Source organism: Zophobas morio, unplaced genomic scaffold (assembly GCF_036711695.1).
Source record: "Zophobas morio isolate AGI-343-1 ecotype UQ-CSIRO unplaced genomic scaffold, CSIRO_AGI_Zmor_V1 ptg000031l, whole genome shotgun sequence".
NCBI classification, from domain to species: Eukaryota; Metazoa; Arthropoda; class Insecta; order Coleoptera; family Tenebrionidae; genus Zophobas; species Zophobas morio.
The window spans coordinates 7605474-7628410 of record NW_026972136.1 but is presented as its reverse complement, the minus strand read 5'-3'; the positions used below and the strand labels follow the sequence as shown (position 1 = coordinate 7628410).

At 28.9% G+C, this 22937-nt stretch overlaps 1 protein-coding gene and 1 non-coding gene across 2 annotated transcripts; both read right to left on the bottom strand.

The window, feature by feature from the left end:
• Positions 1-7393: 7393 nt before the first annotated feature.
• LOC135139497 (uncharacterized) lies at positions 7394-21586 on the bottom strand. Its single transcript, XM_064069755.1, has 6 exons — positions 21447-21586; positions 20940-21283; positions 20592-20847; positions 15755-15820; positions 7749-7839; positions 7394-7698 (listed from the first exon to the last, which is right to left on the bottom strand). The coding sequence occupies exons 1-6, from the start codon at positions 21532-21534 to the stop codon at positions 7575-7577; spliced, it is 969 nt and encodes a 322-aa protein (XP_063925825.1). The 5' UTR covers positions 21535-21586; the 3' UTR covers positions 7394-7574.
• Positions 21301-21372, bottom strand: Trnam-cau (transfer RNA methionine (anticodon CAU)). Its single transcript has one exon. It is a non-coding gene; the product is annotated as a tRNA-Met (tRNA).
• Positions 21587-22937: the final 1351 nt, after the last annotated feature.

Below are 22937 nucleotides of genomic sequence, written 5' to 3'. Positions count from 1 at the left end.
AAAATGCAGGTATTTATTTTGTCTGTCGAAACATGGGGGTCAAAGTTCGTCAAATAGCGCCGAAAAGTTGATGGTTTGCGCGTGTCGTGTGCGGTACTGAAATACGAAATCGTGAAATTATGGCTTGGTTGTGTAATGATGATGACCCAATTCCCATATTCCTGATGGCTATAATAAAGTTCGACAAGGGACTTGATTTATGGAGCCGTAACTGTTCTGCGTTATCGAAAAATAGGCTTTTCATTCGAGCGTATGTACTAGGTGGGTTTTAAAAATTAGCATCGAGCATGAGGTCACGTTTCCACTGAAACGAGGATTGTTGTGAAGCTTTGTCTGATCATTCGTCACGCAGCAGTTTTGTCCAATCTTCAGTCGAATTGTGTGAAATTTGATACTTATTAGTCTTATTACGTTAATTGTATGTTGGAAAGGGTAATTCGTGTGAAAGAGAGCACGCAAACTGAATGATATTTTTTAGAGGCATATGTTTTCCCTCGAAATGTAGAAAATTGTTTTTTTTTTTTTTAAATTGGTCCAAAGTTGAAATATTTTAGCTCTATAAAAGGCACAGAGTACTCTTTGAATTAAATATACATAATAAAATCGATAAAAATGATCATTTGATTTATAATCGTGAACGTTACTGATAAAAATGTCAATCAAGTTTTATTTGTACCCCTTGGGTTTTAAATGCAATCCAGCCCTTATTACACTACATACTTATATTATTATATTGTGTTATATTAAATAATATTTGCAAAAGTATACCCTGTTATAGTGATATAGGGTCAAGGTTAGCTATGGATAGGATAAAAGACGTAATAAAGATAAACAGGCAAAGTAAGAGGAATAAAAAAAAGAAAAAAAAGAAAATTCCAAAAAATAAAGAATAGACATCAAAGAACTGAAAAATCTAAAAATCAAAAATTTCAAAAATTTAATAACTCAAAAATTAAAATAACGAAAAATTGAAACATCGGAAAGTTGAGGAATCGAAAAATTGAAATGACGAAAAGTTGGACAATCGAAAAAGTGAAACATAGGAACATCGAGAAATTGAAAATTCGAAAAATCCAAGAACCGAAAATCCAAAAATTCCAAACATCAAAAAATTCAAAAACCTTGAAAATTCGAAACACTGAGAAATCAAACTAGGGCAAAATCGAAAAATGGAAGAGTTAAAAATTCAGAAATTGAAAAATTAAAATATCGAACAATCGAAAAATAGAAAAATTGAAAAATCTAAAATATATAAACCGGGAAATTGAAAAACCGAAAAATCTAAAACGAGGAAATCAAAACATCGGAAAATCGAGACATTGAAACAAAAAAATTTAAAAATCTAAAATTTAAAAATTCCAAAAATTGAAAAATTGGAATGTTGAACAACTGAACCATCGAGAAATAGAAAAACTTGTAATTTCAAAAGTTGAAAAGTTAAAATATCAAAAAATTGAAGAAACGAAAAATTTGAAAAACGAGAAATCGAAAAATCTAAAATTTACAAATTCGAAAAATTGAAAATCGAAAAATCGGGAGATGAAAAATCAAAAAATCGAAACATCGAAATCTCGATAAATCAGTTGAAAAATCGAAAAAATCAAAAATTTTAAATCGGAAAATTGAAAAACTGAAAAATCTAAAACCGAGAAGTCGAAGAATCGAAAAATCGAGGAAAAAAACTTAATTAACTTAATTTGAAAATTCAAAAAATTAAAAAATTGAAATGTCGGACAACTGAAAAATTGGGAAAGTTAAAAAATTTAAATTTCAAAAAATTAAAACATCGAAACACTGAAGAACCGAAAAATTGAAAAATCGACAAATCGAGTACGTAAAAAATCGAGGAATCGAAAATCGTATAGTCGAATAAAAACTGAAAAATTGAAAAATTGAAAAAATCCCAAACCTGAAACATCGAGAAATTGAAAATTGAGAAATCGAGAAGTCGAAAAATCGATGTCCAAAAACCGAAAGTTTTAAAAATCAATAAACTGAAAAATTATAAAATCGAAAACTTGAAAAGCCGAAAATTCGAAAAATCAGAAAATGGAAAAATTGAAAAACTGAAACATTGAGAAATCGAACCATCAAAGATACAAAAGATTGAGAAATTTTAAATTAGAAAAATATATATAAATCGAAAAATCGAGAGATGAAAAATCAAAAAATTGAGCATCGAAATCTCGCTAAACCAATTGAAAAATCAAAAAAGTGAAAAATCCAAAAAATCAAAAATTTTAAAAATTGAAGAATTGAAATGTCGAATAATTGAAAAATCGGGAAATAGAAAAACTTGAAATTTCAAAAATTGAAAAATTAATGCATCGAAAAATTCAAAAATCGAGAAATTGATGCATCAAAAAATCGAAAAATCTCAACCTTAAAAATTTGTAAAATTGAAAATAGAAATGTCGAGGAACTGAAAAAACTAGATATCGAAAATTCTGCAATGTTACCAATTGAAAAATTGCAAAATCTAGAAATCGAAAAATCAAAAAATCTAAATATTTGAAAATGTAAAATTTATAAATCCAAAAATTGAAAAATCGACTACGTAAAAAATTGGGGAATCGAATATTGTAAAGTCGAGACTGAAGAATCGAAAATTTTTAAAAATCCCATAACTGAAATTGAAAAACTGAAAAATCGAAGTTGAAAAACCGAAAATTTTGAAAAATCAAAAAACTGATAAATTGTAAAATCGAAAAATTGAAAAACCGAGAATTCGAAACATCAAAAAATTAAAAGATCAAAAATTTTAAAATGCGAAAAACAGAACTGTCGAAAATCTGACAAATCGAGTAATCAAAAAGTCTAGAATGTTAAAAAGTGAAAAATTAAAATATCGAAAAATCGAAAAATAGAAAAATCGAAAAATCTAAAATATATAAACTGAGAAATTGAAAAATCGAAAAATCTAAAACCAAGAAGTAAAAGAATCGGAAAATCGAAACATTAAAACTCAAAAAAACTTAAAAATTCGAAAAATTGAAAAATTGGAATGTCGAACAACTAAACAATCGTGAAATAGAAAAACCTGAAATTTCAAAAGTTGAAAAGTTAAAATATCAAAAAATTGAAGAAACGAAAAATTTGAAAAACAAGAAATCAAAAAATCTAAAATTTGCAAATTCAAAAACTTGAAAATGGAAATGTTGAAAATCCTGAAAAATCGAGAAATCGAAAAATCTAAAATGTTAAAAATCGAAAAATTGAAATATCGAAGAACCGAAGAATTGAAAAATCGAGAAATCGAAGCATCAAAAAATTGAAAAATTGGAAAATCTAAAATTTATAAATCGAAAAATTGAAAAATCGGGGAATCGAAAATTCGGAAAGTCGAATAAACTGAAGAATCGCAAAATTGACAAAATCCCAAATCTGAAACTTCGAGAAATTGAAAAACTGAGAAATCGGAAAATCGAAAAATCGGAATCGATAAACCGACAATTTTAGAAATCAAAATTCCGGCCAATTGGAAAATCGAAAAATTGGAAAACTTAAAATTCGAATTATCGAAAAATCAGAAAATGGAAAAATTGAAAAACTGCAATTTCGAAAAGTCGAGAAGTCGGAAAATTGAAAAATTGAGAAATCGAAATAGCCCACAATCGAAAAATCGAAGAGTTAAAAAAGAGTAAGTTCAAAAATTGAGAAATTTTAAATAAAAAAAATCGGGAGGTGAAAAATCAAAAAATCGAAACTTCGAAATCTCGATAAAACAGTTGAAAAACCGAAAAATTGAAAAATCCAAAAATCAAAGATTTTAAATCGAAAAATCGAGGAAAAAACTTAAAAATTTTGATTCAAAAATTCGAAAAATTGAAAAACTGGAGTGTCGAACAACTGAAAAATCGGGAAAGATAAAAAATTTAAATTTCAAACATTGAAAAATTAAAACATCGAAACACTGGAGAACCGAAAAATTGAAAAATCGAGAAATCGAAACAGCAAAAAACCAAAAAATCTAATACTTACAAATTCGAAAAATTGAAAAATTGAGTACGTAAAAAATCGAGGAATCAGAAAATCGTAAACTCGAATAAAAACTGAAGAATCGAAAAATTGAAAAAATCCCAAACCTGAAACATCAAGAAATCAAAAAGTCGAAAAATCGAAGTTGAAAAACCGAAAGTTTTAAAAAAATCTATAAACTGAAAAACTATAAAATCGAAAAATTGAAAAACCGAAAATTCTAAAATTCAGAAAATGGAAAAATTGATAAACTGAAACATTGAGAAATCGAACCATCAAAAATTCGAAAATTTGGAAAATCTAAAATTTATAAGTCGAAAAATTGAAAAATTGAGAACGTAAATAATAATCGAGGAACCGAAAAATCGTAAACTCGAATAAAAACTGAAGAATCGAAAAATTGAAAAAATGCCAAACCTGAAACATCGAGAAATCGAAGTCGAAAAACCGAAAGTTTTAAAAAATCGAAAAATTGAAAAACCGGAAATTCGAAAATTCAGAAAATGGAAAAATTGAAAAACTGAAACATTGAGAAAAAAGTCGAAAGATCGAGAAGTCGAAAAATCAAAAAATTGAGAAATCGAAATACCCCAAAATCGAAAAATCGAAGAGTTAAAGATTCAAAAAATTTTAAATAAAAAATATATAGGTATATAAATCGAAAAATTGAAAAATCCAAAAAATCAAAAATTTTAAAAATTGAAGAAATAAAATGTCGAACAACTGAAAAATCGGAAAATAGAAAAACTTGAAATTTTAAAAATCGAAAAATTAAAAAATCGAAAAATTGAAGCATCAAAAAAAGAAAAATCTCAACCTTAAAAATTCGTAAAATTGAAAATAGAAATGTCGAACAACTGAAAAATCGAGAAATCGAAAAATTTGCAAAGTTAAAAATTGAAAAATTAAAGCACCGAAAAATTACAAAATCTAGAAATAGAAAAATCAAAAAATCGAAAAATTGAAAAATGTAAAATTTATAAATCGAAAAATTGAAAAATCGAGTACGTAAAAAATCGAGAAAAATAAAATCGTAAAGTCGAATAAAAACTGAAGAATCGAAAATTTGAAAAAAATCCCCCCATAACTGAAACGTCGAGGAATTGAAAAACTGAAAAATCGAAGTCGAAAAACCAAAAATTTTAAAGCATCAAAGAACTGGTAATTTAGAAAATCGAAAAATTGAAAAACTGAAAAACAAAGATCAAAAAATCGAAAAATCGAGAAGCCGAAAATTTAAGAAATCGAAACAGCCCAAAATCGGAAAATCGAAAGTTAAAAATTCAAGAACTGAAAAATTTTATATTAAAAAAATATGTATGTTAAAATTCGAAAAATCAAAAAATTATAAAATCGAGAGATGAAAAATCAAAAAGTCGAAACATCGAAATCTCGATAAACCATTTGAAAAATCGAAAAATTCAATAAATAAAAAATTTTCAAAATCGAAAAATTGAAAAACCGAAAAATCTAGAACCGAGAAGTCGAAGAATCGAAAAATCGAGACAAAAAAAAACCTAAAAATTTTAAATTCAAAAATTCTAAAAATTCAAAAATTCTAAAAATTGAAAAATTAAAACATTGAAAAACCGAAGAACCGAAAAATTGAAAAATCGAAGCATCAAAAAATCGAATAATCTGAAACTTTAAAATTCGTAAAATTGAAAACAGAAATGTCCAAAAACTGATAAATCGAGAAATCAAAAAATCGAAAATGTTAAAAATTGAAAAATTAAAAGCTCGAAATTTGGAGATCCGAAAAATAAGAGAAATCGAAACATTAGAAAATCGAAAAATTGGAAAATTTAAAATTCATAAACCGAAAAATTTAAAAATCGAGTAGGTAAAAAAATGGGGAATCGGAAAATCCAAAAAAATCAAAAATTCTAAAAATCGAAAAATTGAAAATCGGAAAAATCTAAAACCGAGAAGTTGAAGAATCGAAAAATCGAGAAAAAATACAAATTTAAAATTTAAGAATTCGAAAAATTGAAAAATTGAAATGTCAGTCAAGTGAAACATTAGAACATCGAAAAACTGAAAAATTGAGAAATCGATACATCAAAAAAAAACTGGAAAATTTAAAATTTATAAGTCTCAAAATTGAACAATCAAGGCCCGAAATATAGAGAAACCTAAAAGAGTTTAATAAAATCCCCATAATCGAAAAATTGAAAAAGTCGAAAAGTCGAAACACCGAAAATTTTAAAAAATCGAAAAACTGAAAATTGGAAATTTGAAAAATGGAAATGCGGAAAAGTCGAGAAGTCGAGACTTGGGAAAAACAAAAATCGAAAAGTCAAAATGAATCGAGAACTTGAGAATTCGAAAAATTGAAAATTTAGAAACATCAAAATCTGAAACATTGGAAAATCTCAAAATTTAAAAATCGGAAAAAGATCATGCCCACGAAGTAAAAAAGAAAAATATTTCAAGATTATTTGTGATTAGATAATAATAATAATTTAATACTGTACAACCGTTCCAACCCACTATTATTAATTACGTATGGAGGATCTCCAAAACTGATAAAACTTAAAAGGAATAACTAATATTTCATTTCGCAGACGAAACCGTTAAACACTTATCGTTAAGATTGTGCAAAACGGCGATGTAATTTTCCACTTTCTAGTTAAATTTTTTTGGTTTTTATCGCGTTGAAATACTAGTTTTAATTTTTACAACTCGCTTAAGATGTTTATATTTTTATTAATATTAAAATCCGTGGCCATGAAATCAATTTTATGATAATTTCTCTACCACCAGGTGAACCGCCGTAAAAAGATTAAAAAATCTTCACTTTACTTGTCGGGTTTAATTTTATGCTAATACCTATAATATTATATTATATATGTTAGATGCAGTGCCAAATTAATATTTCCATAAATAATTGCCTGGGGCATAGACATTCCAGAGACTGTGCTTAAAAAATTCTTCGAGAAAAGACTATTTCCAAAATATTTCCAATATGAGATAGCTTACGAATTAGTAATGATAATTCAGTTGTTCTCCAAGGTGTAAATAGTTTAAGGTTATTTTTATATGTAAATTGAACCTAAATGACTCTGTACCAGTAGCAGATAAGATCTCATCCCAGGGACGTACTTCGAAAATTTCATTGTATACCGTCCAGACATTTAAAACCCGTGTTTGCGTCCAACATGTCACTCCTTTTACTATTTATTCCCCGTTAACTTTTTGCCTCCTCCCCGTATGGCCCATGACCGCTAGCCGCACTCAAAAATTGCGTATCTGTCCATCAGCAATCGCACCATAATTATCCCAATTAAAATAATTGCCGCTTTAATCAAAATGACCCACATTTCGCTTTAGGACAGACCAGCTCTTGTCTCGACAATACCATTTGAATCGAGGGCCTCTCCCGCTTCCTGCTCCCATTTACCAAAACAGCATGTCCAAACACACAGTATATTTCCAGAAACGGAGGCCCGCCCATTAATAATGCATGAACACATCTAAATATATCACAGCGGGGCCGAAATGATACTTGTCCATTTTGGGTCCTGGAATTGGGCATTGTTGCGCCCGCACGCTGAGACCGAGGAATTATCGTCGACCCGAAAGGTGAGACGTTGCTAGGCGAAGTCGTCGACGGTGGCCACGCTGGGCATGGCGGTCGGGGGCGGCGTGGCAATGGACGACTTGCACACGCCGCGGCGGCGGATCATCTCGACGAAGAGGTCGGTGAGGCATTCGTAGCTGGAATTGGCGGAGTGTGAGGTTAGGTCGAAATTTGGGGGAGGATTTACGCCTCTTCGACGAAAAATTCTTGGGAGATCTTGTTCTCGGTGCAGAGAGGGGGGTGTTTGTCGTAGTTGCAGAGGCCCAAGGTTTTCATACCTGTGAAAAATTATTATTATTATTACTTTCTGAGCCTAAGCTAAAGAAACATAGTAATCTGAAATTGCCACTGAAAAGTGGTCCCCGTTTCCGTCTGTCTGTCTGTCGTCTGTTCCAATTTTTATTGGACACATAATCTCAGAAACTACTGGACCGTTGTTGTCAAATTTTTGGAAAAAACAAACAAAATTGCGTAACAACAATGCTCTGAAATGTTGCAAATGTTTTAAACTTTAAACTGAAAAATTAAACCAAAATCGAGTTCCTACTCCATTTCCCCGAAAAATTGGGAATACAGTACTATTATTATTACTATTACACTGCATCTATCTAAATTGATGCAGTCCTTGCAAACATATAAACATAAAATATAAAAAAAACTCACTTGAAACCACCGCGTAGCACGTTTTTTTACATTTACTTTAACATTGAATGCATAGCTTTATTTTAATTTATAAATCGCAAAATAACATCTTATAATTTTTCGAAAACTCTGGATTTGTTATTACTTTCGACCAGTTTTTTGATACCATAAATTTTCGTTTTTCGTTTTTCTTCGATTTCACAAACTTTTATGTTTTTTTTTTATAATTTTTTTATTATTTTTTAATTTTCCCATTTTTCATATCTTCGTTTTTATAATTTTTCGTTTTTTCAACTTAATTTTTTCAGTTTTTCAATTTCTCTACATTCAAAATTTTTTTACGCTTCCCAGAGTAGATAGAGTCACTGGTGACTCTAAAAATAGTAATAGAAATTGAGGTTATTTCAACAGAACTTTCCTCGCCTCTGAAGATCAGCTCAACAAATCATGCTTCTTTGAAAAATTATTTAAAAAAAATTGATTTTTGTTTTCTGATAGCCTCTATAAAATAGATACCGTCACTCCTGCATTTTTTTTTGACTTGAATTTTTCAATTGTTCAATTTTTCATTTTTTGTTTCTTCAATTTTCGATTTTCAATTTTTCGAGTTTTCAGGTTTAAAATTTTCAATTTTTCTATTTTCCGAGTTTTGAAATTTTCAGTTTTTAATTTTTCAGTTATGCGATTTGCAGCCTTTCGTTTCGATTTTTTCTTTTCTTTATTTTTTTCAGTTATTTGATTTTTCACTGTTTCGATTTTATAATTTTTATTTTTTTCAATTTTTCGTTTCCTCAGTTTTTTCCAATTTTTCAATTTTAAATTTCTCGCGTTTTCAAGTTTTAATTTTTTAATTTCTCGATACATTCATATTCAAATTTTCTATTTGAAATTTTTCGTTTCGTTTTTTTTACAATTTCTCAATGTTCCGATTTTATAATTTTTTCTTTTTTTAATTTTTCGTTTCTTCAATTTTTTAATTTGTAATTTTTCAATCTTTATTTTTTTGTTTCTTCAAGTTTTCGTTTTTCGATTTTTCAGTTTCCCAATTTTTAATTTTTAAATTTTTCAATTTTGCCTTCCCTCAAGTTTTTAGTCGTTGATTTTAATTTTCATTTTTTAATTTTCATTTTCTCGTTTTTATATCAATACATATTTCGTTTTTTATTTCCTTTATTTTTTCAATATCCGTTTCGATTTTATAATTGCTTTATTCAATTTTTCAAATTTTCAATCTTTGATCTTTCAGTTCCCCGATTTTTCGATTTCTTTCATTTTTAATATTTCGATTTTACGAAATATATTTCGTTTTTTTTTCGATTTTTAAGTTCCCAATTTTAATATTTCGTTTCTTCAATTTTTCAAGTTCTTAATTTCCAATTTTTAGTGAAGTATAATTAAATATAAGTTTTCACTTTATACTTTTTCGTTTTTTCATTTTTGATTTTTCAGTTTCAGAAAAGTTGAAAAGTAGAATAAATGAAAAAAAATTAAAATCCAATAATCGAAAAATGTAAAAATTCTAAAATCGTAAAAATGAAAAAGTGATCTTTTTTTTAAATTATGTTTATTAGATGTTATATCTCTAAAATGAATATTAGAAAAATTGCTAATCATAAATTAAAGCAACGAAAAACTAAAATATCTTAAAGTTGAAAAATCGAAAAACTACCGGAAAATTGCATATCGAACAAAAAAAAATCCAAAAATTGGTCTAAAGAGTTTAGACAGTACTTCCCTCGCTGTCGGAAACTTGACGACTGCATGCCTATTGTGTTTTTTTTCTCATTACATTTTTGTAGTGGGAATTTAAAAAAAAATTGTGATGACGTCATCAACATTTTTGCAAGGACACGTATATCAGTTGGGACAGATGTAGTGTAATACTAAGAATAAAATTACTGTATTCCCAAATTTTCGGGAAAATGAATTGGGTCGTTTTGAATATTGATTTCTTATAATCAATAAAATAACGAAACAATTTACTCACGTATACGGCGCCGGTGTGTAATATCTAGAGACCGGATTTTTGTCGGGTTAGGCAAGGCCAAACTCGGTACGGTTCGTACGGGATGCGAATTCATTGCGGTTGCGGACTCCACTTCGTTTATTTGAGATTAGAATAACGCTGTTTCGTTGCACTCTGCTGTTAATTCCCGTTCTCATTTACTTAGCCGTTTGATTAATAAATCGTTAATTATATTTATGGAATTAGTACTGATTAAATTCAGTGATTATCTATCACCCGCTACTGAGTCCCGGCGATCCAGCGCGTCACCACCTATAATCGTGACGTGGCCCGACAAAAATCCGCTGTCTAGTAATATGAAAGGCAACTGAAAATCGTTTATGTATAAACATTCTTAATTTAAGATGACAAGCGTAACAGCATACGTGAGAGTCAAACAGAGAAACTGTAAAACAAAACGACCATCGGTTTTATTGCTTCGACTTCCGCTTATTATATAAAACATTGGGTTTTATTTTAATTCTTGACGGTGAAATTCACAATTGGTTGATTATAAACATGTCTATTTCACATTCGCGGAACCAAGTGAGCGCATAAAACAAATGCAGGTCTGTAATGTTAAATTCGAAGTAAATAAGCGTGCTACCCTTATGTTTCAACCGAGTTTTTCCTTTAACAAATTTTATGTCTACCAAATTGGGTTGGTTGGGGTGTAATACTAATAATAAGTGTTGCCTTTAATTTAATCAATAAAATAAATTGACTTCATTAATTTTTTTGAACCACCTCTTAAGAAAATCTAAAAAATATGAATGGAATGATAAATCACAAGTACAAACTCATCATATTTTTTGCATTTTAGATAGGATTTATTAAGCAAAATTTAAGGGTGACGTCATCAATTTTTTTAGGAGGGATGAACAAATACATTTTGAACAAAAGTTTACCATGCTTATAATAACTTTAAAATATTCCCAAGATTTCAAAGCATTCGGTTTTGTAATTCCTGATTAAATCGATAAAATTAATTCACGCCTTCATTAATTTTTTTGAGTCACCCTGCATATGCAAATCCAAAAATATGAATGGAATGATAAATCACAAGTACAGACTCATCATATTTTGTACATTTTAGATACGATTTATTCGGCAAACTTTTGAGCTGACGTCATCAGTTTTTTGTAGAAGATAACCAAATATATTTTGACTAAAAATTTATTATGCTCTTTATAACTTTAAAACATCTGCACGATTTCAAAGCATTCGGTTTTGTAGTTCCTGATTAAATCAATAAAATAAATTTACGCATTCATTAATTTTTTTGAGTCACCCTGTATATGCAATTCGAAAAAATTCGAATGGAATGATAAATCACAAGAAGAGGCTCACCATATTTTGTACATTTTAGATAGGATTTATTCAGCAAAATTTTGTGGTGACGTCATAAATTTTTTAGGGGGGACGACCAAATACGTTTTGATCAAAAATTTACCATGCTTATGATAATTTTAAAATATCTTCAAGATTTCGAAGCATTCGGTTTTGTAGTTCCTGAGTAAATCAGTAAAATAAATTTACGCTTTCATTTATTTTCTTGAATCACCCTGTATATGCAAATCCAAAAAATATGAATGGAGTGATAGATCACAAGTACAGACTGATCATATTTTGTACATTTTAGATATGATTTATTCAGCAAATTTTTGAGGGGATAAGCAAATATATTTTGACTAAACATTTATTATGCTCTTTATAACCTTAAAACATGTGCAAGATGTCAGAGCATTCCGTTTTGTAGTTCCTGATTAAATCAATAAAATATATTTACGCATTCATTAATTTTTTTGAGTCACTCTGTATATGCAAATCCAAAAAATATGAATGGAGTGATAAATGACAAGTACAGGCTCACCATATTTTGTATATTTTAGATATGATTTATTCCACAAACTTTTGAGCTGACGTCATCAAGTTTTTGGAGGGGATAAGCAAATATTTTTTTACTAAAGATTTATGATGCTCTTTATAGCCTTAAAACATCAGCAACATTTCAAAGCATTCTGGTTAGCAGATTAAAAATTAAATTTCAAAATGTTGTTTTATAATTTTGATTTTTTTTCCAAAAATCTGGACGTTTCGGGTGAAAAGTCGATTCAGAGTTGTAAACTACATGTGTAGGACTATGTTATTTTATACAATTGAAAACCCATTTACTATGTACAATTTTGAAGTGACGTCATCGCATTAGTGGTGGGGATGATTAGACAAATTTTGGTTAGCGTTTTACCATCTACATGATATTCTTAATATAAGTACAAAATTTCACAACAATCGGTCGAGTACTTTCGGAGATTATCTGTCTAATAAAAATCCGGGACGGCAGACGGACAGACGGACAGACGGACGGACAGACGGACGGACAGACGGACAGACGGACAGACGGACAGACAGACGGAAATGGGAGACCTATTTATTCGTCTTCTAGGGGTCATGAAAGATCGAGAAAACGTAAAAGTAGAGTCGGCCGACGGACTCGATTACAATACTTCCTTTGCTTACGCTCGGGAAGTAAAAATTGAAAATGTAAAAAATGAAACAAACATTCCAAGAATGGAAAATCCAAAAACAAAAAATTTAAAAATGAAAACTAGAAGAGCTGCATATCATAAAAATGAAAAAAAAAATTAAAATCCGAACAGTTACAAATTGAAAAATTAAATAAATGAAAAATTAAAACTTGAAAACTCGAAAAATTTTTTCTCAAAAAATTAAAAATTGAAAACTTGTGAAACTGTAAATCGAAAAACTGCAAAATCTAAAAAGTGAAACATCAAAAGAATGGATAATCGAAAAACTAAAACATTTAAAAATTAAAACTCAGAGTTTTATATCGTAACATTGAAGAAAAATGTAAAAAATTGAAAAATTGAAAATCGAAAAATTAAAGAAAAAGTAAAAAAATTATAGAATCGGACTATTGAAAAATAGAAAAATTGTACACATAAAAAATTAAAAACCGAAACGAATAATTCAAAATCCAAAAATTGAAATGAAAAATTAAAGAATTGAAAAATTGTAAAATCTAAAAACTGAAAAAACAAAAAAGAGACAAATTCAACAAACGCAAATCGAAAACCAAAGAAACGATAAATTGAAAAATTAAAATTGAAAAATCGAATAACTGAAAAAAATTAAGAAAATAAACAACCGAAATGAAAAATTTCAAATCGAATCGATGAAAAATTAAAAATTAAAAATTCGAGACTGCAAATCTGAAAATTGGAACAACCACAAGTTGGAAAATCGAAAAAATGGAAAATTTAAAAATAAAAACTCAAAGAGTTGCATATCCTAAAATTGAAAAAAAAAAATCAAAAATTGCAAATCGAAAAACTGAAGAACCGAAAAACTGAAAAATTTGAAATAGAAAAAACAAAAAATTATAGAATCGATCCATTGAAAAATCGGAAAATTGTAAAATAAAGAAAATAAACCGAAACGAAAAATTGAAGAAATTAAAAATTAAAGAATCGAAAAACTGCAAAATATAAAGTTTGTAAAAACAAGACAAAAGACAAATTCAAAAATCGCAAAACGTAAAATTGAGGAAACGATAAACTGAAATAATTAAAATTGAAAAATCGATTAACTGAAAAAGTAAAGACAATAAAAAATCGAATTGAGAAATGGCAAATCGAATAAATGAAAATTACAAATTGAAAATTCGAGAAACTGCAAATTTAAAAACTGAAACCTTCAAAAGTTGGAAAATTGGAAACTGAATAATTGAAAAGTTACAAATCGAAAAATTGAATAATTGGAAAATTGAAAACTTGACATTGAAAAAACAAAAAAATAATATTAGTTGGAATATTAAATAATTAAAAAACTGTAAAAATAAAAAAAACAAAAAACCAAATGAAAAATTAATGAATCGAAAAATAAAAAAAATTAAAATTGAAAACTCGAGAAATTTTAAACCGAAAAATTCCAAAATCTAAAAATTGGGGAAATGCAAAAAATTGAAAAATCGCAAATCGAGAAACTGAAGAAATGAAAAATTGAAAAAACAGAAAATTATAAAGTCGAAACGAAATATTGAAAACCGTATAAATGAAAAATTAAAAATTTAAAACTCGAAAAATTCAATTCGAAAAATTGGAAAAAGTAACGATTGTAGAAATAAAAAAAAAGAAAAATTGAAAAACTGAAAAAACGAAAAATTAAAAAATTAAAATTAAAAACCTATAGGAAAAATTCCAAGTCAAATAATTGAAAAATTGAAAACTTGAGAAATTACAAATCTAAAAAGTGAAACATTCAAAAGTTGGAAAATCCAAACACTGAAAAATTTAAAAATGACAATTTCAAGAAATCTTAAAATTGAAAAATTACTATTCGAAGAATTGAAGAAAGGAAAAATTGAAAAAACAAAATTTAGAAATTGTAAATATAAAGAACATAAAAAACCGAAACGAAAATTTGCAGATCGAAAATTTAAAATGAAAAATTAAAGAATGGAGAAAGTGAAAAATTAAATCTTGAAAACTCGAGAAATCTTAAATTGAACAAACAAGAAAAATGCAAAATTGAAAAATTGCAAATCAAAAAGTGAAGAAACGATAAATTGAAAAAACTAAAAATTATAAAATCGTAACATTGAAAAATCAAATAACTGAAGAAATAATGAAAAGAAAAAATCAAAACGAACGATTGCAAATCGAATAATTGAAAAATTAAAAACTGAGAACTGGAGAAACTCAAATCGAAAGACTGAAAGATTCAAAAGTTGAAAATAGAAAAACTGAAAATTTTAAACTCGAAAAAACGAAACATTGCAAAAAATTTGTTGGACTCCACTTCAGATGCGAGGGAAGTTCTGTCGAAATAACCTTCGACCAATTTTTATTACTATATATTTTTAGACTCAACAGTGACTCTGATCTATTTGTGCTAACCCATTCTGAGAAGCGTAAACTTTGTCTTTTCAATAAAACTCACCAAACTAAAGAATGATCAACGGCATAGATGAAAGGAAGTTTATGTCGAATATTTAAAATTATAAAATATTACATAATTTTTTTTAACAAATAAGCAAAACGTGCAAAAATCCAAAACATCCGAACTCTTCCTAAGATAAGTGTGAGCAACCTGGGAATGCAACAACAAATTATGTATCCGCCACCGCCGAAATTTTTTGCATAATTTCCGCGAACTTTGCACAAGATATTCCAACACACGCCGGATTTATGACCAGTAGGTACTAATTTGAGTCGGCGACTGCTTAATAAAAGCGCAGAACTCACGCGGAGGCGTCTTTCACAATATCGATGTGCTATCGAGATAATGAGCAATCTGTACAAGAATCGCGTTAATTAGAACTGATGAGGGCTAATTAAATTTCGTGGGATGTGTGGGTACACTTTAACATATTTAATTATGGCGATAAATAAACTTACAGGTTAGATCCGGCCTTTATGATAACCTTTTGGGGACAAAAAATTGCACGACGCCTGGGCTGGGGCGGTACCGATTATTTTAACGCTTTCTTGGTAAAGATTTGTTTTTTTGCCGGATTATCTTACCGGATTCGTACTGTTCCATGTCGATGAAGCCAGTCCTCATGCGATCCATTAGGTAGAAGAGTTGCTCTGGAACAGCGTGATGGTACAGCAGATGGTCGAGGATGACGTTGTGTAGGTGGAAAGCAGCAAATTAATTTTTATTCAAAAATAAGGACTATGAACGGATTCTAAGAATTGTAAGATTAAGCAAATGTGGACGGAGTTGTAAAAGGCAAGATTTGTTCAAATATGGACTTGACGATGAGGACTCTACTTAAATGCAATTATTTACAGGATGTACATCAAATTAATTATTATTATTGTTGTTAATAAATAGCCTCTATGATTTTATTTCAAGAAAAAGCTTCAGGTCGTTAGCAAGTCCAAAAATTGTAGCTGGATATTACATCAAACGAGTCGTTGATAAAAATAATAAACAATCATGGTCCTAAACTGGAACCTTGCGATTTGCGAAATTGCGATTTTTAGAAGGTAGTAATAAATTTAGTAATACCAAAACAATGAGGTTTTTACTTCCCGAGCGTAAGTTAAGGAAGTATTGTAATAAAGTCCAAGGGCGACTGGTTACTTTCATCTTTTTTCGAAGCTTCATGACCCCTAGAGTACGAAAAAATAGCCCTTCCTTTTCCATCGGTCCGTATATCTGTCTGTATGTCTGTCTGTTTGCCTGTTTTCCACATTTTATTAGGCAGATAATCTCCAAAACTACCCGACTGATCGTTGTTAAATTTTGAATATATGTTAGGAATATCATGGAGATGGTAAAACGCTAACCAAAATTTGTCTGATGATCCCCACCAATAATGGAATCTCCAAATTTTGCAGTAGCAGATGTTATTTAAATTTTATAAAATAACGTACTAATCAATTCAAAATCAAAATTGTATAACATTTTACAATCTAACTTTGAAACTGAAAAATCAAATATTTTGAAATATTGGAATTTTAAGGATATCTGAAGCATTAAGCAAATCGTTAATCAAAATTTATCCGTTAATGATGGCATCGTACAATTTTGTCAAACAAATCTTATTTAAATGTTGAAAGCAATATAGTCCTGAATTTGTATTTTATGAATCCCTGTTGAATTTTTATCCTAGATATCGAAATTTTTGCGAAAAGAATCAAAATTGTTGGTATGTATAATAATTTTTCAATTCTTCAGTTTTCGATTTCTCGATTTTTCAACTTTTGATTTCTCAATTTTTCGATATTTCAGTTTTGGCGTTTTTCAGATCCTTAATTTTGGGTTTTTCAATTTATCGATTTTCATTTTTTCGATTACTCAATTTTTCGATGTTGAGTATTGCGATTTTAAAATTTTTCGATTTTGCCATTTCTCGATTCTTTAAATTTTCGATTTTTCAATTATGTAGTTTCTAAATTTTCGATTTTTTAATTTTTATATTATTCACTTTCTCATTTACTAATCGATTTTTTGATTTTTCGACTTTTTGAGTTCTCAATGTTTAGATTTCTCGACTTCTCGATTTTTCGACCTTTCAGTTTTTCAATTCCCCAAGTTTTCGATTTTTAGATTTTTCAAGTTTTAATTTTTCAATTTTGCGATGTTTCACTTTTGAGATTTTTAAATTTTTCTATTGTCCTATTTTTCAATTTTTCAAAATTTCTTTTTTGGGATTTTTCAATATTTCAATTCTGCGATTTTTCGATTCTACGATTTTTTACAATTTCTTTTTTTCACTTTGTCGATTTTTAAATTTAAAATATTTCAATTCTTCAATTTTTCGATATTTTAATTTTTCAATTTATAAAATTTTGGATTTTCAAATTTCTAGATTTTTATTTCTTCAATATTTCTATTTTTCAGGTATTACATTTTTAAATTTTTCGATTTTACAATTTTTCAATTTTTGAAGTTACAAAATTTTCGATTTTTCAATTTCTCGATTTCTCAATTTCTGAAATAATCGATTTTTTGATTTTTTGACTTTTCGATTTTTTGATTTTTTCATTTCCCGATTCTTCAACTTTTCACTGTTAAGATTTCTCGAGTTCACGATTTTTAAACTTTTCAGTTTTTCAATTCTCAAATTTTTGGATTTTTCGATTTTTAAGGTTTTTAATTTTTCAATTTTCCGATAATTCAGTTTTAAGATTTTTCAGTTTTTCTATTGTTCGATTTTTCTTCTATTTTTCAATTTTCAATATTTCAGTTTTAGGAATTTTCAATGTGTATTTCAGTTCTTCCATTTTTGGATTTTTCTATTTTGTTTTCTCAGTTTTTCGATTTTTAAAATTAAAATGTTTTAATTATTCAATTTTTCAAATTTTATAATTTTAGATTTTCCGATTTCTAGATTTTTGATTTCTTTCATATTTCTATACCTCAATTAATCGATTTTATTTTCTACTTTTTGTCTTCTCGATTTTTCGACGTTTCGACTTTTACGATTTTTTCATTTTTTCATTTCTCCATTTCTAAACTTTTCAATGATTAGATTTGTCAACTTCTCGATTTTTCGACCTCTCAGTTTTCAATTTCTCTATTGTTCGATTTTTCAGGTTTTTAATTCTTCATTTTTTTTGTTCTCCTAGTTTTTTTATACTTCATTTTTCAGTTTCTAAAATTTTGGATTTTCAAATTTCTACAATTTTTAAATATTTCGATTTTTCAATTTTTCAATTTTTGAAGCTACTAAATTATCGATTTTTCAATTCTTCGATTTTTAAGGTTTTTCTATTGCTCAATTTTCCTTCAATTTTTCAATATTTCAGTTTTAGGATTTTTCAATATTTCTATATTTTTGATTTTTCAATTTTTTTATTTCCCAATTTCTCATTTTTTTATTTTTATATTTAATCCTAACATCCCAAAATACATTTTAAGGATGCCTTAAAAGAATTTGCAAATTAAAAAATAATAATATTTTAATTGTTCAATTTTTAGATATTTTAATTTTTCAAATTTTAAAATTTTATATTTTCCGATTTCTAGATTTCATTTCTTCGATATTTCCATTTTTCAATTTTTAGATTTTTAAAATTTTAGATTTTTCAATTTTTCGATTTCTCAATTTCTCAGTTAATCAATTTTTTATTTTTCTACTTTTCGACTTCTCGATTTTCGACGTTTCAACTTCTCGATTTTTTTATTTTCTCATTTCTCGATTTCTCGACTTGCCAGTCTTCAAATGTCTCCACTCCTCGAAGTTTCGACTTTTCAGCTTTTAAATTCTTTAATTTTTCGGTTTTTCAATTTTTCGATTTTTTAAATTTTCTATTTTTCGACTTTCCGACTTTCCATTTCTGAATTTTTCAATCTTCTGATGTTTCAATTTTGGGATTTTTCACTTTCTCGATTTTTCAATTTTTCTTGGATTTTTCAATTTTTCGAAAATTTCAGTTTAGGTATTTTTTAATATTTCGATTCCTCAGCTTTTCGTTTTTTCGATTCCCAAATTTTTTGTAATTTGTTTTTTCAATTTTTCGATTTTTGATTTTAAAATTTTTCAATCCTTCAATTTTTCGATATTTTAATTATTATATTTTATTATATAAATTTTAGATTTTTCGATTTTTTTGATGTTTCGATTTCGGGATTTTTCAATTTTTCATTTCTTCAGTTTTTCGAATTGCAATTTTTCCCTCCTTTTTTTATTTTCTTAATTTTTCAAATTTTTGGATCAAAAATTTTTCGATTTGCGGTCTGCCGGTCTTCAATTTTTCGATTTTTAGATTGTTCATTTTTTTAATTTTAGATTTTTCATTTTCTGGATTTTTTAATTTTTCGTTTCTCAGTTTTTGATTTACAATTTTTCTATTTTTTATTTTAAAAATGAAACAAAAATAATATTTTTTTAAATATGTATTTCACTTTTTCAATTTTACGATTTTAAAATGTTTCCATTTTTCAATTACTGGATTTTAAAACTTTTTCATTTATTCAATTTTTCCATTTTTGCATTTTTAACTTTTAAATTTCTCGATATTTAATTTTTCAATTTTTCGATGTTTCAATGTGACAGTTTTTCAACTTTACAGTTCTGATGATTCTAAGATTTTTCGATTGTACAATTTTTGAGTTTTCCAATTTTTCGGTTCAGTTCGTTTTTTCTTCTTTCCAATTTTCCATTCATTCATTAATTTTTTCGATTTTTGAGTTTTAAGATTTTTGGTTTTTCAGTGTTTCAATTGTTCGTTTTTTCAGTTTTTCTATTTTTTCAATTTTTCCGATGTTTTAGTTTTTAGAAAAATTGCAAAATTGTAAATTTGAAAAATGAAAAAACGAAAAACTATAAAATGAAAACTTTGATAAATCTAAAAATTGGGAACCAAGAACTTGAACAATTGAAGAAACAAAAAATTCAAAAATCGAAAGATTAAGAATCGAAAAAACATAATACGTTTTGTAAAATCGAAATATTGAAAATTAAAGAAATCGGAAAATCGCATAACCGGAAGTCCAAAACTGAGTAAACGAAAAATTATAAATCAGAAGAAAAAAATCGAAAAAATTCTTATATAAATCGAGACAATGAAAATTAAAAATAGGGAAAATGAAAAATAAATATTAAGAACTTGAGAAATTAAGGAATCGAAAAATTATGAAACTGAAACATTGAAAAATGGAAAAGTAGTTTCGAAGATTAAGTGTCTAATAAAAATTGATACAAACGACAGACAGACGGCAACGGGGGACCACTTTTTTCGTACTCTAGAAGTCATGAAACGTCGAGAAAACATAAAGTGGCTAAGTCGCCCGATAAACTCGATTCCTATACCCCCTTAGCTTACGCCCAGAAAATAAAAAGCGATAAATCTATGTTCCAAAAAACAAAAGCGATAAATCTATGTTCCAAAAAACAGAACGTACCCAAATGTGGCTTTTCAAAGAGCAATGGTGGGTTTCCGAACCCGGACCTGTACAACAAACACTTATCCAACAGTTCTATCAAAAAGTCTATAGGATTTTCCGACAATTCGCTCACCATATGAGCTATCAAAAATCGAAAAAAGTCGAAAATTCTGTGTTCTTTCAAATATTTCCTTGCATTTCTCATAGCTAGAGTAAATCTGGGATCAATTTCTTCTTCAAATTCACCCTCTACGGATTTGGCCTCCTCCGAAACCTAAAAAATTATAACAAATTTTTCACGAAACACTTAATAATATGATCTTAATTATTAGATACAAAAATATATTAATTATTGATTTCACATACTATTGTTGGTTCAACATACTCCTCCGGTTCTTGCTCCAGCGCCATCAGATACTGCAACGACGGCGACGGACTCCCCAACATCGACGCATCCATGGCAAAAGTCGCAGGACTTAAAGTACTCAAAATCCTCCGGGTGCCAGAACTAGGCAAAGACTCGCACTCATAAGCTTCGCCTCTATCGTGCTGCGCCAAAAGCATTTGTCGCCGTTGCTCGTCATCCAGAAGAGCCCTCTGAAGAGAATCCCAATTTCTCAGTCCGAAGCCAGTAACTAACATCGATGGAACCGGAGGTATTTTTAGCGATGAAGAGGACGTAGTTGTGGAGGGCACAGAAACCGTGCTTTCTACAAAAAAAAAGAGTTAGCAGAGCGTGGTTTCGATCCACGGACCTCTGGGTTATGGGCCCAGCACGCTTCCACTGCGCCACTCTGCTTGCTGAGTCGAGGGGAAGGAAGGGGTGACATTCACTAAGCTAAGTTTCAAGCTATTGGAAAGTCGAGGTCTTACGGCTGGGGATTTGTTCCGTGAAGTACTTGTAGACGTCTCCGTACGTGGAACAAGGGTCGTACATTCGGGGACTTCCGTATTCCGACATTTTTGTAGTTTTTTAGAAGTACAAATGTATAAAATAAAAAAATGTCTCAACTGTCACGAGTTCGTTGCTTAGATATCCAGAATACGAAATCACGATAAAATATTGGTCGAACCGTCGTCTTCGTTGATTCACTATTAAAGTCTCTCCAATCCATTAAATGTGACATGTGAGGGCGCATACGTCGGTAGGGAAAGGAATCTGTAATGTCGGCTAAATGCTGTCGTGGTCTGACTTTTTGACACAATTTGACATCATGTATTTCAGTTTTTACTTGAAAAAGAGGCAAAATTTCGGTACCGGCACCAAAGTCACAACGCCATGGGCGTGGATGGTCTGCAAAGGGATATGCAGTAGGAAAGTTTTTCTTTGAGGTGTTTACATTGTTATCGGAATGTGTCTCAGGAATTATGAAGCTGCATTCTGGATCACGTTTAGTACTTGCTGGGGAGCTTGAAGAAGTAGGAACAGGTAGTGGTGACTTGGAACCATGGAGGAACAAAGTAGGAACAGAGCCGGGTTTAAGTCTTTTATTTGCATAATAACAACTTCTCTCAAAGTGTTTACCACAAATGTATAAATTATTTGCAATATTATCACCTGAAATGGTTTTAATGGCTATACATTCCCTTAGGTAAAAGACTCATGTGGGGGTACCTACTTGTAGCATTAAAAACCTTTTTGCACCACAACCTTTTGTTCACAGTGTTTGAAGGGAATCTGTGCATTATTTTGTGGTCTCTAGGATCCTTGATTACCCCACAAGCAGGCACAGAGCAATATTTTTTGGACATTTTGATAATATCAATTCAAGCACAAACTGTTTTGGCGCGTAACAAAACGGATTAATTACAGATTCCTGTAACTCCCGAAGGGAGTGACATCTTTTGATATTTTCCTTTTTGACAAGTCGGACGATTGTAATCAATTGGAGAGACTTTAATAGTGAATCAACGAAGACGACGGGTCGAACGTTGTTTCGACAGAACTTCCCTCGCTCCTGAAGTACAATGGAACATATCTAGTTTCGAGTTGAGATTTTTCTTTACACAATTTTGTGATGACGTCAACATTTTTGGAAGGACTGATTCTATAATTTTTTTGAGTCATTCTGAATAAGTAAATCTGAAAACATTAATGTAGTGATAAATTACTGATCATATTTTGCACATTTTAGCTAGAATTTATTCGGCAAAATGTTCAGATGGCGTTATCAATTTTTCAGAGTTGATAAAAAAAGTTGTCTAAAAATCCTCCAAAGATTCTAGAATATAGGTCTCCACGTGCTGATTTCAAAAATGTAGCTAAAATCAAATTTTTAAAAATTCCAAAAATTGGAATTCTTCAGAGGGTGATTCTGGAAAAACGGTTGGAGTTATAGAAGAAACGGGCTCGGAAGTGACTTC

Excerpts from the sequence above, each read along its gene's own strand:
- LOC135139497 (XM_064069755.1), bottom strand. The coding sequence starts at position 21,534 with ATGTCGGAATACGGAAGTCCCCGAATGTACGACCCTTGTTCCACGTAC. Across the intron at positions 20,848-20,939 it reads AGTATGTTGAACCAACAATA|GTTTCGGAGGAGGCCAAATC; the intron begins GTATGTGAAATC and ends ATAATTTTTTAG. Across the intron at positions 15,821-20,591 it reads CTTTGAAAAGCCACATTTGG|AGCAACTCTTCTACCTAATG; the intron begins GTACGTTCTGTT and ends ACGCTGTTCCAG.